Source organism: Saccoglossus kowalevskii, chromosome 8 (genome assembly GCF_978046115.1).
Source record: "Saccoglossus kowalevskii chromosome 8, keSacKowa6.1, whole genome shotgun sequence".
Taxonomy (NCBI): domain Eukaryota; kingdom Metazoa; phylum Hemichordata; class Enteropneusta; family Harrimaniidae; genus Saccoglossus; species Saccoglossus kowalevskii.
This window is the reverse complement of record NC_140648.1, coordinates 21,936,013-21,952,112: the sequence shown is the minus strand read 5'-3', so window position 1 is coordinate 21,952,112 and position 16,100 is coordinate 21,936,013. Positions and strand designations below refer to the sequence as shown.

Sequence of the window (16,100 nt, the reverse complement as noted above, 5' to 3'; positions counted from 1 at the left end):
GGAAAGTGAATAATAAACCAGCTGTTGTTGTAGTTGGTGTAGTGATGTGTAATAAAGTCAGAGAGGGGCAGTAGAATGTTCGTAGGATGTCGGCAGAGCATGAATGGATTTATGGATATGTTGGTTGACAGTGGATTATGATTAGTATGTTTGCCTTTCTATATGAATTACGTGATGGCAATGCAGATTATTGTCACCAAGATGATCTTGCTAACTATATTGTCAATGCAAATGGGTATAGCTAAGCCATACTGAATTCGGTTGTCGAAAAGAGTATATGCCATATTAATCACATGTCAAAGAAATAAATTTGGTACTCCACTAACAATGCGATATGCATTCGCAACACATTCGATGTGCTTACACATTCATTGTTTAAAGGGATATTGTATTTTTTTCATCTAAAAAATTAAACCAAGATTTTACCAGAGAAAGACTAACCTTAACATTTGAAAAGTTGTTTTTTTGCAGACGTAATTAGCGCGTAGTCAAATATGAATCTCAGATAACATCAATATCACTTGTCTGATTGATGCAAGTGTCTTCTTAACAAGGCAATTATTACCCAGAATGACACGTGCTCAATGTTTTCGTATCACCTTTTTGTTGTATACAGTAATTGTTAATTTACCCTGTTGTGTGTTGAATAGTCTGCCAATGGGTATGTTTTAACTTTACTTCAATGGTGGTCATATTGTTGTCGTCCGAAAAGTGCGAAAACAACAGCAACAACAACATTATTTACAGGCCGAGTTTATTTGAATAAATTCGAAGGAACAATTATTGAATAGTAATTAGCTGTCGTAACCAGCCATAGTTATTGATCGTATAGTTTATTTGCGAAGAGGGGGTTTGCCGATTAAAGGATGACTTAAATAGATGAATTCAATGAAGTGTTATCTCAGCCTATTGTCAGTCTTTCAGCGGTAGCCTCGAGCTCGACTGCCTCGATAACTGTAAAGAAAATGAAATGAATTATTTTAATTTTATAATATTTTATGGATGTAATAATCACCTTTATTGTCAATAACATCCATATACATGGTATATTTCATGAATAAAACGAGATTTCCAAACTTGCTTCACATGAATTGTTTTACAGTAGTTTCCAAGTTTAACTTAAGGCAATTCAAAATTCCCATCTGCTTTCTGAGATACGTAGTTGTATTAAATGTAGAAAATTGTGACTCTGTCAATTTTGTCGTTTGCTTTGGTCCGAATATCTAGAACTTAACAATATAAGTTGTTAAATAAAACGTACCTGTATCCCCACACAGAATCTTTGTGCACGCCCAAGTTCCATCGCTCGTACAGTAACTGTCAAAGGATATAATAATTGTCATTAGACTGATGTAATTTAAGTGGTTGGCTTACATGTGTTATTATGATGGTTCAACTGGCCACTATAGAATCATACACACAGACTGTTGACTGCTTGGATTGGCACTTCAGAAACGTTAATTTGACATAAGATTGAAACGGATCATTAAGCACGCAGACGAATCTGGTGGATACGTTATGGTAACGAAATAAGACCAGGTAGCATTCATTATTTTGTGTTGACCACGATTTGACATTTTCAATCAAGCTAAGAATGTTATAATTATAGCAATCGCTCAAGAACTTTTTGCAAAATTATTATTTCTTCATTTCTTTCTTAATTTCCTTGACATTATTGCATATGAAGAAAAGGGTCCTATTATCATCCAGAATGCATTTCTCATAACATATCGAAACATTGAAATGACAATCTGTCAGCGCCCTCGTGATCCAACCTGAGAAATGTAGCGTTTTAACGTTTATAAGTACTTGGTTGTTAAACGTACTGTAAAACATGTCGAAAAAGCGGCATGCAATTTTAGCAAAATGTGGTAAAATGTTGATTTAGCGAATCTCTTTTGTCATTGTTGATTTCTTTGTCTGGCGGCCATTTTAAATTTATAATAATGTCATTAGCGACATCTTGAATTAGTGAATGAGTTCTAAATTCGCAAAAAAGACATGGTCGCGAAAAAGACATGTTTTACAGTATTTATTAAAAAGCTATATTAGTGATGATGTGAACAATACGACTAAAAACCTGGTTAATAAGAAATCATGCAGTATTGTAGTTGCAAAAAACAGTGTCAGCCGGCACAACTGCCACATTACTGTAAATTACTCAATTGTTTGAACTCAACAATATATATGTAATGCAGCTAAGAATAGAAAATTGAGAGACGTGACACCAAATGATGGATACACATAGCAGCGAGATTTAGGTTCCCGTTACGGATTGTGAAACTTATAATACGACCGGTGCCGACAGTCACGGCTATTCGATAGCCCTGAGTACAGTCCTGTAGGTTGCCCTTCTTCCACTGATCATTCGGCCCCCACATTCCTGAGAAGCCGAATAGACTGGGAATTCGACACTATTGTGAAGAAATGTTCGGGCGATATAAAAGGCATTCAGCTTTGCAGTTAAAAAATGAGAAGGTCGATACGTCCAACTATTCTAAATACCTTAACAGGAAGGGAAATTACATAAGAGACCTACTACGGTCGATCAAATCGACATTTTCCAATGTCAACCGAAAATACACGCCGCCATCTTGTTCTTGACGTATTTATCAACAAAACGTTGTTTCGTTGCGTAAAACTAGATTTTGTCAATGCTCCAGTACAGTAGGTTCATTTTTCGGCCACAAAAAAGGTATTTGCGATCGCTAGATTGGTCGAACGATGTTTTAGCTGGTTACCGTCATGAAAACGGCAGAACGGTTCTCTGCCATATATTTGTAGGCGTGTGTCGAATCCTCGGTCTATGCGACTTCTCAATACTGTGGGGGCCGAATGATCAACGGAAGGAGGCCAACCTACAGAACTGTACTCAGGGTTAGGCTATTCTACTACATGACATCGGAGCATTGCTGGCTTTGTTTTATTTGGAAAATTGTTTTACATAGGGTAAAATGTGGGAAATTGCCATACAACCAAATATTGATCTTTTTCGCAGTTCAATAACATGTTATTATAGTAATGATAGGAACCGAACATTTGAAAATAGTTTAATTGAATAAACTGCCATATTAAGTACAAATATTGGGACAGAGATTAAAAATAATAAGCCCCAGACAGGGTGTATCATAACTCACTCATTTCTGTCAGTGTCACTAAATATTTTTGTAATACTAATACAGTTTGTTTACTCCTTCTGGCTTCACCCGCTCTTTTGAAGTTGCTTTCGCTTACATGCTTACTGGTTGCATGTACGCTTTCCAATTTACAGATGCGTTATGAATTGAAATGTCCCAAACGATTGGCATGTAAATATTGGGTTCAACGTCCACACTATAACTGAATCCATCAAGCAATGCAACAAAATTAAACAAGAATATATAATATATGTTTGAAAATAAGCGACTTCGAACCAAGGTGTTAGCATAATGCAATATAGTCTTTTGAATAAAAATTAATAATAAACGTATCTAGTTCATCTATAGTATTACGTAACGAATGTCCACTACATCCACTAATAACCTACCAGGTATTGCAGTCTTCTTTTCTGCCATCGCCTTCCTGGAAAATAACGCCCTCATGGAAACATATGAACACAGGATCCATACAAATGGTGCCACATATTCCAGAAGCACAGCATTTTTTCTTCCCCTGGCAATCGGTATCATCTTGGCAGTCATAGTAGCAGTAACCCTTTGGACGGACATCGTCGATAGAAGGTACCATTGGGCATTGTCCGGGTTTATTAGGTTGTTCTGGAAGGAAGCATTGTGACGTTCAGAGCTCTCAGGAAATAATTTTACACCTCATGGAAACGCTCAGGTGCGAATGCAGCAATCACAACTTTGTCTGTGAAATGACAAGTTCGTACGTAATAGTTAACATATTTAATGTATAAAAATACGTACCGTCACAACAGTATCGAACTTTGTAATCATGACATTGATCACCAGCTGGCTGATCTTTGTCAAGACAAACAAATCCAGGATCGACATCGTGATGTAGGAATACCTGCCCGGTGCTTGATGAAGGTTGTTCAGTGGCGGCGACAACAACTTGGATGAATAACGGATTTTTACACATTTCATTTGGATATTCATCTTGGATTACGGCGGTGATTTCACGATCTGCATCTAAACCTTCACATGGTTTATCGGTGTTGAACCATTTTGTCCACTTGTCACAATCTGGCTGTTCTGTGTAGTGATATTACATAAATGAAAAACATGGTTAATGAGACGAGACAGTTTTTCGCTTATAATAAGTATTCAATTCAAAGTAATACTCAAATTCAAATATTCAACTAAAATAACGTAAAAACATTATTTGTTGTGAATATTGATTTACCAGAACAACAGAATCTGACTTTATAATCTTCACATTTCTCATCGTCCTGTTCTTCATTCAAACAAGCAAATCCATTAATGATATCATTGCTGAGTAACACATCGCCTGTTAATTCAGCTGGTATGCCATCAATAGTCTGGGCTTGAATTGCGCTGGGTCGTTCGCACGTCTTTTCACATAGTGTTGCTAGCGTTTCTAAATCGCCAATCCCTTCTTCTGGACTGTCTTCGTCGAACCATTGTGACCATTCACCATCACATGGGGGATTAGCTGTTTGAACAAAAATTACACATATAATACTGCATATTACACAACGTTATCGGACATGCCACAACGAGGAATCAATGTTTTTAACCACGGGACAACATCTCAACAATTATCGGAAATCCCGTGGAACACGGTGACACAACTATTTTAAAGGAATTATTGATTAATTTGTGACTCAGAAAACATAACATGTGAATGTATACCGGTTTTCCAGCAATATACAATATAATAAATGTGTTACCTGGACAGCAGTATCTCACTCGATAGTCATGGCAAGTGTTATCTGGCTGATCTGCCATCCGACACACAAAGCCAATGTCCGGTGAATAATGCAAGAATATTTCATCAGTATCTTCTGCAGGAATACCGTCAAGGGTCTGCACTTGTATCGCCGATGGATCGGTACACATGTTATCACCATACAACTCGATGGCAAGTGATGTAGTTTCCCAGTCCCCAGTACCTCCTGGGTTATCTCTATCGAACCAGACAGTCCATGCACCATCCACACATTCTACAAGTATATTCCAGGCATACATTATTCATGAAATTTTAATGATTCGCGATTATTCATGAACTAAATGAGTAGTGTGCACTCATCTGTATTTGGACAGCACACTGATGTCAAGTCAGTTGGATGGGTGTAACAATGGTAGCCAAATGGACACTGCTTATCAAGAGAATCACAACCAACGGGACTCCCATCAGCACCAATTAAAGGAATTCCCATAGGGCAAGGTGGTTGAACTATAATATTACAAACACCCACGCAGTAATTATTAGTGAGCCATAGAATATGTAGTACACACCACGGTGCATTTAAATTAAATTTTATATCAACTGTACTGCACCTTACCAGTTTACCTACGCTTCTCTATACAAATTAATATTATGGAAACATTTTTACATAGTGACATTCAATAATGTTTTAGTCTCAGTAGCACTTCTTGATAATTTAACTTACCACAATCAGGGTCCGGTTTGCAGTACCACTTGCCGTTTCTACATTCGCTAAATAAATTTAAACAAACGCAGTTTGTATTAAGTGTTTCAAGATTATGTGCAATACATACAACAAGGTACAAATTGTTATCTGCTATCGTTGATGTAATTTTGATTAGGCAAATTTCTAATCTAATGGTAATACGGGCACAATACTGAGAGCATATTCGAAATTACTACACAAATGCCCCCGGGTAATGTCGCGTCAATGTTCGTGTGGATATATGTGTATATCGGTAACACCTTAACGGAGCGAAACGACCACTTGGCGTAGTCATAAATGCAATCTGATTAAAATATGATGTAGTGTACGGGCTTTAATTAATTATTTTGGCTATAAACTTATTTTAATTTTATTTTTATTACTTTTGTTATTAATGCCTTTTTATTTTATTATTTTACTTTGATTTTCTAATTTTTTTAAAATTCCGCCCTACATACATCTGACCCGATGCCTATGTAACGATATTTCCAAGAGACCAACTATCGACGATTTTAGTCAACGAATCACAGATCTCCTTCTATAGCGCACGTGATGACGTCACCGGGCAGAGTCAGGTAGCAAACACACTCAAATAAAATGGCGGATTATACCGACGTTAGCGACCGATAAAAACACGGCTGATTTGGACTGGACACATCGCAATTGATCAGGAAATATTTTTTGCTCCAGTTTTCTGCGTCGATGTCGTGGGACGGTAAAATCAGGTTGCATTGTTTATATAGCTATTTACAGTGTTCTAATCATTATGATTTACTTAGTTTTTTGCTTCCATTCTAGATAATTAGGCAGGACTCCAGAAGACGTACCTACACTTTATGCAATTTTATTTTAATTATGCTAATTTATTAATGACGTGGCAGTTTCTGTGCTCATGAATATTCATTAATTTGTGGGTAAATACATTTTGAAAGGGGCGATATATTATTTTTGTGGGAAGAGTTAGAAAGGGGGGGTCAGTAATCATTCGGGGGTCAATACAAAAGAAGGGACCCATTTGGAGAGCAGCCATGCTCCTCGTGTCTGTTGATGCACGTGACCTACAGCTGTCAACTGTGTTCGTTCTTCGTCGACTTCGACTGGCTTCCATGTGAGTTAGTATTCTTGTGTTCTGACTACAGTTTTTGTAATCCGCTGTTTAGGTTTTTAACGTCTTTCGTAGGAGTGTCCAATCCGTGATTCGAACTTGCGATCTTCGAGTTCCCACCGCACTGTCTTGTCCACTGTACCACGAGTGTCTTCACACAAGAGATAGGATTTAAGTTCTATTCATAGGAGCACTGTTTTCACTAGCAGTCAGAAAACATGCTAAACATACTGGATTCGAACCAGCAATCTCACATTGTGATCTCACATTGTCTACATTGTAGATGTATCCACTGAGCTATGTGGGTAGTCATGCGAATTGAATAATTTGTTGTCATATTTAGCTTTATTGCCAAATAGTGTTTGCGAGATAAAGATGGGCAGGCAAGGGAATTGAACCCGGGTCCTCCTGATCACTATGTAGGGATCTGATCCACAAAACCACGATGGATTGACTGGTTGTGTTTGCACTATATAGTGTGTGTATATATAGAAATACAACATATTTCTATTATTGAGTTACAATTGTCCAAAAAGTTGGCAATTTTGTGTTTTACTTGTGTAAACTATATACATGGCATAACCCGTTAGTGTACATTTTGCCAATTGGGTGTTTGCCATTTGCGTTGCCCATACCTGACCCGACCCTAACCCTAATGCCAAGACACGTTCCTGTTCATAATTGTTCAATAATGATACTCTGCTGTGCACTGTCTGCGGGTAAGTTGCATTGATGTCAACTGATTAAACAAGTCGCGTTTAAGTAATTTCCACTATTAACAAGTTGTTACATTGTGACAATAAATGTGTGGACAAATATTTTAGACTTATTTTGGTGTAAACAACTCTCATTTGATTAATTCCAACAATTACAAGTTCTTAAATTGACAAAATGAATGTATGGACAAATATTGACCATTATACTTGTGAGTAAATACCTGTTGTTTAATTTCCACCTCTACAAGGTTGTTAAATTGAGAGAATAAATGAGTGGATAAATATTTGATACTTATTTAGGTGTAAGAACTCGTGTTTGACCAACTTCCACCATCGCAAGTTGTTAAAATAATGAAATAAATATACTGGTATCATTGGATATTTGATTTAATTGTGAAACTTTCTAACAAAATATTAACAGCTGGCTTCGAACCCTCAATCAACAATTCCGCAGACACAGTATAAATTCCACAACACCACAGAAGATATTCGTCTGTTCCCTGAATTGTTTTCGTAATATAGGGAACGCCATCGACACTTTAACAAAACTTACCTTGACTTGGGTCTTGTTTATCTCTTGTGACTGGAAACTGTTGACCAAATTGTTCGTCGTCCAGTTTAAGTTGTAAGTTATTTTATTATTTATTCATTCAGTTTTGTATGGTGGAGTTTTGTGAGGTTTATTATTATCGCGACGTTCTTTGCTTACTTGTTTACGGTTTGAAAGATTTCAGTTTATTTGATTTACGTTTTTACAGTAGCTCTGAGCGGGACTCGAACCCACTGTCTCTTTCAAGCTAATTTTGATGGCACGCTTGTGTACAACGTCACGACGTTGGTCGTTAAGTGGTGTTCATTTTTCCAACTACTCCCGTGTTCCGATGAGTTGAACGGAAAAGCCAAAACGATTGCTCGTTTCTGATTGCTTCGGTTCTGGTGAGTGTGTATCTAGCGTGATTCGAATCCGTGTCGTTTGTATTGAGCGTTTTTGTATTTCCCATGTTGGCTACGCCGTAATATGCAACCACTTTCCCGTTTTATTGTGATTTTGAGAGTGTTTAATGATGTCTTCCTCGCCCGTCACGCCATGACCCAGTTTCAACCACACGGCCATTTTGCAACAAGTGCGTGACCCTCGGCGTCACCCGACTGACTATATGATCGTTGTGTTCAACTGTTAAAGCTAGGATTTATTACCGTTATTATCATTATATTGTCACATGATTTGTTTTACCTTATGTGCAATGTCTTAAGTATCTTTATTGTAATTTCTATATACCAATTCGTATATACCGAGGAAACGACCCCGATTGAAGGTCATGTATTTTGTGACGTCACCAAATCGTGTGTAGGTACGGCTTCTAGATCCGTGCCAGCAAGTGCACACATTTGATGGAAGTGAAAAAAATATTCAATGTAATGACAACAATTGTAAAATGCTGTGGAATTTCTTTTGTAAATAAAAATATACTAGCAATTTTCTATTAATGGTTTATTCAAGTGGGCAAAATATAATGTACAGAAAGATTGCCCGTAGAGTATCTCTACACTGAAAAGTAAGCAACCGACAGCCTGTATAAAAGGGAGCTGTGATTGGCTGTTACTTACGCGATATTTGAACGGGACTTATATAAGCGTTGGATCAGATGCATGTAGGGCGGAATTAAACAAAAAATCAAAGTAAAATAATAAAATAAAAAGGCATTAATAACAAAAGTAATAAAAAATAAAATTAAAACAAGTTTATAGCCAAAATAATTAAAGCCCGTACACTACATCAGATTTTAATCAGATTGTCATAAATGGTGGTTACAGTGAGTGTAAAGTAATAATATTATTATTGTTTTTTTTCCGATAAGCAGTGTCCGATGTTTACAGCAGTGCAAAAATGTTGAAATTTGTTTCGTGTGATGTTATGCAAAGTACCCCCACCCCTTCGTCGGATCACTGGTGTCATTCACTAGGAGTGAACCAATTACTGCACGGACAGGTTTGCCAGAACGTTATTTTCACCCAAGCTGATTGTTGGGTTTTGTTTTCCACTGATTCTGAATGAGATTACAGTGCCAGTTGTTGGTAATGTCGGAGCTAATAACTGTTGAGTTCGACCACATGTTTTTATATACGAATTATTTTTGCACCTATTGTAAAACATCACACAGTGATTATCGGAGAAGCAATTACAATATTGTTACTTTACACTCACTGCGGGGAATACATGTGTGGAGTAGACGTTTTTGCTGCTTACCATATTTCACAGTTTTCTACATACGTTTCAAATGGTCTGTAGTAAGTACAGTTCTTTTCACAGTAACCTAAGAACGGATTTAAAGAGTTTTATAATGGCGTTTGTCGAATACTGTCATGCAGCATTCAATCAAATCACCACATATTACAAACGTCATAGCACCGGGCATGTAAATATCATCATTATACTAGTACAATGTATAATGTTAACACACAAATATGATGTGATATATATTTCTTAATTATACCCGAAGCATTTCCAAATTTAAACGCTGAAATACCTTCAATATAATGTCCACCCAGGCATGAAGGAGGCGGGCAGTTTTCAATGTCCGAACAGCAAAGGTAATCCTGATCAGGATTTGCAATACACTCATCGCACGATACCCAGCACACTTCCGGTACAAAATCGATTGGACAAGGACATGGTCCACCTGTGAAAACAATCATTGTCACACATTGCAACACACAAAAAACAATTACAGTCGAGCAATTCGAACTTACTATTGTATTAATTTTGAAATTGAAATGTCTGTGTATGCACGACATTTTAAAAGTAACATGTACTCACCGCATGCCAGGTCAGGTCGACAAATCCAATCCCCTTCTCTACAAACGCTGATAGAAAGTATACAAATGTTTTGTTCAAGAATATTTAAATCTAGTCTACGATTGTAAGTTTCGTATTAGTTAAATCTAATAAGTCTAATAGAACTTAAAGGGCGGTCGTAGTCACGCCAGGCATGCACGAGACATATGGGTCTCATATAAACAAAGATGGCGACTTGGCAGATCAACGAGTACAAACTGAGACGTTACCAAGATTTAATTAGGTATTTTTAGGTGATTGGAAGGTATCAAAGGAGGCAAGTCGCGCTCAGGTTAAACCTCGTACTCATGATTTCCATTAGAAGAGCGCATTGGATTGTGGGAAAATACACGTTTATCAACACAAATATCGCACTTGAGCTGCGCTACGACTGCCGCGCTTTAACCGAAGATAATCAGAAAAACCAATCTCTTACCATATTTCACAATCTTCGTTTACTACATCTCCTGGCGAGTAATACTCGCAGTCCAACTCACAAAATCCTTCTGTGAAAATTAAGAAAAATTGTGAGTGTCTATAATTATTAACTCTTTGAAGCGCAAGGGTTAACATGTGTCACCATTCGCAATTTCTTTATATTTTCAAATATATTTAAGTCCATTTGAGCCAAAATTAGAAATAAAAAATAAATATAAATGGGCAAAATATTGTACTGAGTTGGTGGGAAATGTGGTCCAAAGATTCTGGCAATCGAGATGTTTGATTAGGTCAGAAACAGCCATACACGCTCATGTACAGGTTGTGTGAGAGAATAATTTTGGAGGCGAACATACGGGTTCTCTGGGGGGGGGGGATAATAGCATACATTGTGATAAATTATCCCCGAGCACGGCGTTGCAATTCCGTGGATATGGTATATCCATTATGTTACGTTGTATGGTGATATTCTCTTGATCATGAGTGTGTAGTAGATTTCATATATTACACATATTGCGTACGCGAAGTATGTTATTCGCGGGCATTTTCTCGAACAATTCGCATATAAATTTACCATTTTAGGCAATTATAATTACTACAACGGGCTGATCGGTACCTGTACCTCGATTTCTATGGTCTACTTAGTTGTTTCCACTTTAAACTTTTGTAGTCGCAATTGTATTATAGTCAATTCAGTTCCGGGACATAAACTTGAGCCATCCAGATCCAGGCATACAAGACGTGACTAAAGCCAATGAAAGGACAGGTTTCGACTAAGCACAGAAAAGCAAAGGTCAGCTGATATTCTCAAAGCTGTTGTATCTATACTATAATTTCAATTACCTGGCGTGTATACTCCTCCAAGACATGCTGGTGCCGGGCAGCTACCGTCGTCGCAACAAATATAGTTTGGCGTCGTTGATGCATGTTCATCACAAACGTCACAATTCAACCAACACATTTGCCCCAGAAATCCTTCAGGACACGGGCATGGTCCATCTTTTTTTGGAAAAAAATATAATAATGATATTCACGTGATACTAATCACATGCAGTGATGTGTGTTAATATTCTTGTAATATCTATGCCATTACGAGTACACAAATGACATGTTGCTCACCGCAATGTCGTCTACACGCTTCTTCTGTTTCAAAATTATTGTTGTTTCCTTCACATCCTCCGTATATGAACTCTATACACTCATTTATTTCACAGTCGAAGTACCATCTGGAAATGGAACCTTTACACGTACCAGGATCAACAGGTAAACAACAGTCACCTAAAATTTTAAAATATTATATATCTGTAATTAATTATTACTGAAATGAATTCTATCATTTTGTTAGGAATCCGTATATAAAAACTGGGATACTGTAAATTCTATTTGCACATTGCTTACCTCCGCATTCTTTTTCGCAATCTGCTCTAGTATGAAAATTGTTATCATTCCCCTGACATCCACCGTAAATAAATTCTTTGCACTTGTTATCCCGGCAATCGTGATACCATCGTGGCAAATATGCTCTACACGGTCCAGATTCAGGTTCAAGACAGCATGGGTATTTATCTGTACAATTAGATACCGAGCTATTACTATTTCTGCAATACCTCTGTTAATGACATTCTGTACATATTGCGAGAGATCGAATCGTACATTTTGCACAAAAATGTGTTAGTTCAGTATATATGGCCATAATACATTTCTTGCGAGCATGACCCTACCTGGACAACATGCACCATATTCAAAATTAAGCACACAAGAATATCCAGTCGGACATTCTGTAAATGCGCAATTGTACGGGTATCCAGTTTCAGCTAACAAGGGCTTCTCGCAAGGAACCCAGTCTGTTGGTAAAAAAAAACAGTGTGTATTATACAATAGTAGTCAAATATTACTACGATCTGATCTAAAACAGTATAACGATTTCCTGTCAAACTGATGTCACAAAATACTGTTTTTTTTGGTATTGTCGAAAAGTACAACAAACTGGCACAAAGAAAAATATAAACTCGTAGCTGTTGGCATAAAAAATAAAGCAAGTACATAATACGGAATACATGGTGGAGTAAATTATAATTAATTCAAAGTAAACATTTTAATACTACTGTTGGACTAATGTTTGTATCATAAATGTAGCACCTAACGATATTCACAGAAATTGCTGGCGAGTTTCAACATCAGACGATCAAGTGAAATCAACTTTCATATTATAATGTTTAACTTAAATCCTACCACTGTTACAGCATATCCTATCAATGCATGTGAAGCCATATACATGCAAGCAATCTGCATCTGTCAAACACGTGACTACAATACCCAATTCGTCCGTTTGTGGAGTAACACAAGCTATAACAAAAAATCAAACGAGAGAATAGTAACGTTATACATTTCCCGGTGAAGATGCGCCAGTACTGTTTATGTAAATTACCGTTTGCGCATGCAATGGACACGAAAATAACATTGTGATGTAAGCCATAACAGAATGTTTCTTACTGCAAGATGGGTCTGTGGTACAGGGGTCCCATTCGGCGTTTGTGCATTGACTGCAAGAAATAAACATTGTACATTAGACAACACAAATTACCTACGTAAATATAAATGAATTGCCAATCGATTTATATACAAGGTATTTCAAAAGTATATACCATTCTGTGCATGGTGGCACTGTTATAGTATCTCCTGGCATAAAGTATTCACAATCATATCTACAGTAACCTATAAAAACAATAGAAAACCACAATAATGAGCGCACATGTAGTACATATTGTAATATATTATACATGGATGAACACTTCCGGTCATTTGTTGAATCAAACTGGTGCTACAGATTGAACACATTTGCACTTGTATGTCGCATATACTGCATGTTACCATAGTAAAAACTAACGTGAACATAACCCACCAACAGTATTAATGAATCCAACACAGCCTCCTGGACACGCTTTCTCATCAATGCAACAAATGTCGTATGGCGGATGGTTCATACAATTGTCACAGTTGGATAGGCATACTGGAAAGCTATCTATTGGAATGCGAGGACAGGGGCATCCAATCGGATCTCCTATAAACAGGACAAACGGGAATCACGTGAAATTAAATGTACGGTGTGTCAGAGTGTACTTTATAGCAGTCGGTTAAAACTAATTAGTGCACGGTACTCACTGATAGGACAGCACACCGATAGACCACTCGAATCTAGCGCAGTGCATTCATATCCTCTGGGACAATGCTTTATTCTTGTTGCATAGTATTCTGATGTCAGGAGAGCTCCTGAACAGAACACTGTTCCAACACCATCTTCTACATATGGATCACCTCCGTTCGGACATATTTCATCTAGAAAGAAAAAAACAAAAACAAATATATGTTTTATATAATATACTTAATTGATAATTGTAGGTACAATAACTGTTGTTTTTAGTGATGTTGTTACTTACCACATGGTAATTTCTCTATGCATGCCATGGCGCCGTCTATACATTTACTGAGAATACGAACAAAACATTTACTAGTGAGAATGTGATCGCCGATCCATGTGCTACCAATCATATTTTCGTCAACAGGTTTTAAGATGGGGTTTGCTAATTATTACTTCACGTTCACTAAATATGTGATTGAATAGAGAACAGCAAAGAAGATGCTACGAAAATACACTGTTTTAGCCGACATTATTATTGAATCTGTAATACCCACCATAACACACAGTCTGGCATCAGAATCACTTCGCCATTCGGAATCAGAACTCCATTAACAACGCAATCTCCAGCTACAGATATAAATACACATACTATCAACGCTTGATGTCACCAATTATCCAGTATGGTGGCATGCGACAAGAGTTACGGTTTCGCATAAATGTTTTGCGTGGTCATCCAGTCCATTGGCATCGTGTCGGTGAACAATAGTTGAAAGAGAATTGAAATAACAAACACCACTGAAGACGATTTGTAGTGAAAGAGAAGACTTACAAATTGCTGGACAGCATATACTGTATCCGAGGTCTAAGGCATGGCAAAAATAATCAGCCGGGCAATTCCCTTGTGTAAGACCCAATGGTGCATCCAGTGGAAGTGTACAGAAATTAACATCTGTTCCCGTACTTGTATAGTAATCATCGCCATTGGGGCAGATGGGTTCTGATGGATCTATAAAAAAGTGCGCTGGTATTAAAAAGACAGGAAACAACAGAGTAATTTGTAATAGGTCATACAACTATCTACAAGCAGTATATATACTTGCAATCATTTCATAATATTGTTTGTTTTTGGTTAATTTGCTTCATCGACCAGAACTTGTATATATTGCCATATTTATTACGTTAAAAATTGCTGTTGAACTTGAAGTACTAAATATTGCCGGAACTTACCACAGATAAGACCAGGGGGATACAAACATACAAATCCACCATCCCGGCATTGACTGGGGACAATCAAAAACGTTAGTGTAGTGATATTGCACGATTGTCAATACTACTTGTTTATGTCATTATCACGTATAGGCAGTGTACTAGCGCATGGGCAGTAATGGGCAGCATGTCGTTAACTGAACAATAATAACAAATATGTGAAACCTACCAGAGGGCGCAGCCCCATATCACGGTTCCACCAACTGGGTACGCAACGCCGTTATAATAACACACATCATCAACTGGCAAATAGAGCAAATGAATGTATATAAAATTACGGTCTTGAACACCCAGAAAAGATGTTTTTTTTTCTCTAAATGAGTTACGTTTAACAACCTAGTTGACGGAGAAAAAGCAATAACATTTGAAAACACTTGCGAAGATGTGTATATGTTAATTAACCCATAATATAAATGAGGAATAAATTAGAGACTTTTTTATTTATTTGTTAAAATTAGCAGTTCGTAACAATTAAATTTGTCGCTACTTAGCACAGTAGACATTGAAACGTTACAATCCTTGTATAGCGTTTCAAAAATGTAATTGTGACAAAATGTAATATACGCGCTTTGCATACGTAGCATGGGACAGGACAGGAACTGTCACGTCTTAAAGTCTGATTTCGTAATGGAAAATGAAAATAAAATATGTAAATACTTACGTTTCAGCGGGCAGCACACACCGTGCGAACTCGTTATCATGTTACAGTAGAAACCACGTGGGCAGGTCCGAGTTAATATACTATCAACACCAATTGCAACAGAGCACAATGCATTCATGCTTTGGTCGTCTTTATAAGGTTGTTCTCCACTGGGACACATTTTATCTACAGATAATAAATTCAAAAATGAAGTCTAAAATTTAAAACCGACTAGTTCAAAATAAAACTGTTTATCTACAACTTTATTACAATTCATCTGACACCGCAATGCGATAAGAAAATGTCTTTCGCATGATCACGTGCACACGGTGCATTCATTCAATTTTATGACGTTTATACC

The 16,100-nt window shown here is 37.1% G+C and overlaps 1 protein-coding gene across 1 annotated transcript; it reads right to left on the bottom strand.

Moving 5' to 3' along the window:
- Positions 1–737: 737 nt before the first annotated feature.
- LOC144344493 (uncharacterized) lies at positions 738–15,847 on the bottom strand. The gene is made up of 26 exons (XM_085502349.1): positions 15,761–15,847; positions 15,269–15,341; positions 15,061–15,113; positions 14,663–14,839; positions 14,388–14,460; positions 14,132–14,178; positions 13,857–14,030; positions 13,597–13,755; positions 13,340–13,409; positions 13,188–13,237; positions 12,927–13,040; positions 12,416–12,538; positions 12,093–12,260; positions 11,814–11,972; positions 11,538–11,693; positions 10,693–10,762; positions 10,239–10,285; positions 9,949–10,101; positions 9,669–9,735; positions 5,579–5,625; positions 4,856–5,128; positions 4,348–4,617; positions 3,909–4,196; positions 3,527–3,755; positions 1,262–1,317; positions 738–954 (listed from the first exon to the last, which is right to left on the bottom strand). Exons 1-26 carry the CDS (start codon positions 15,798–15,800, stop codon positions 902–904), a joined length of 3,189 nt encoding a protein of 1,062 aa, XP_085358475.1. The 5' UTR covers positions 15,801–15,847; the 3' UTR covers positions 738–901.
- Positions 15,848–16,100: the final 253 nt, after the last annotated feature.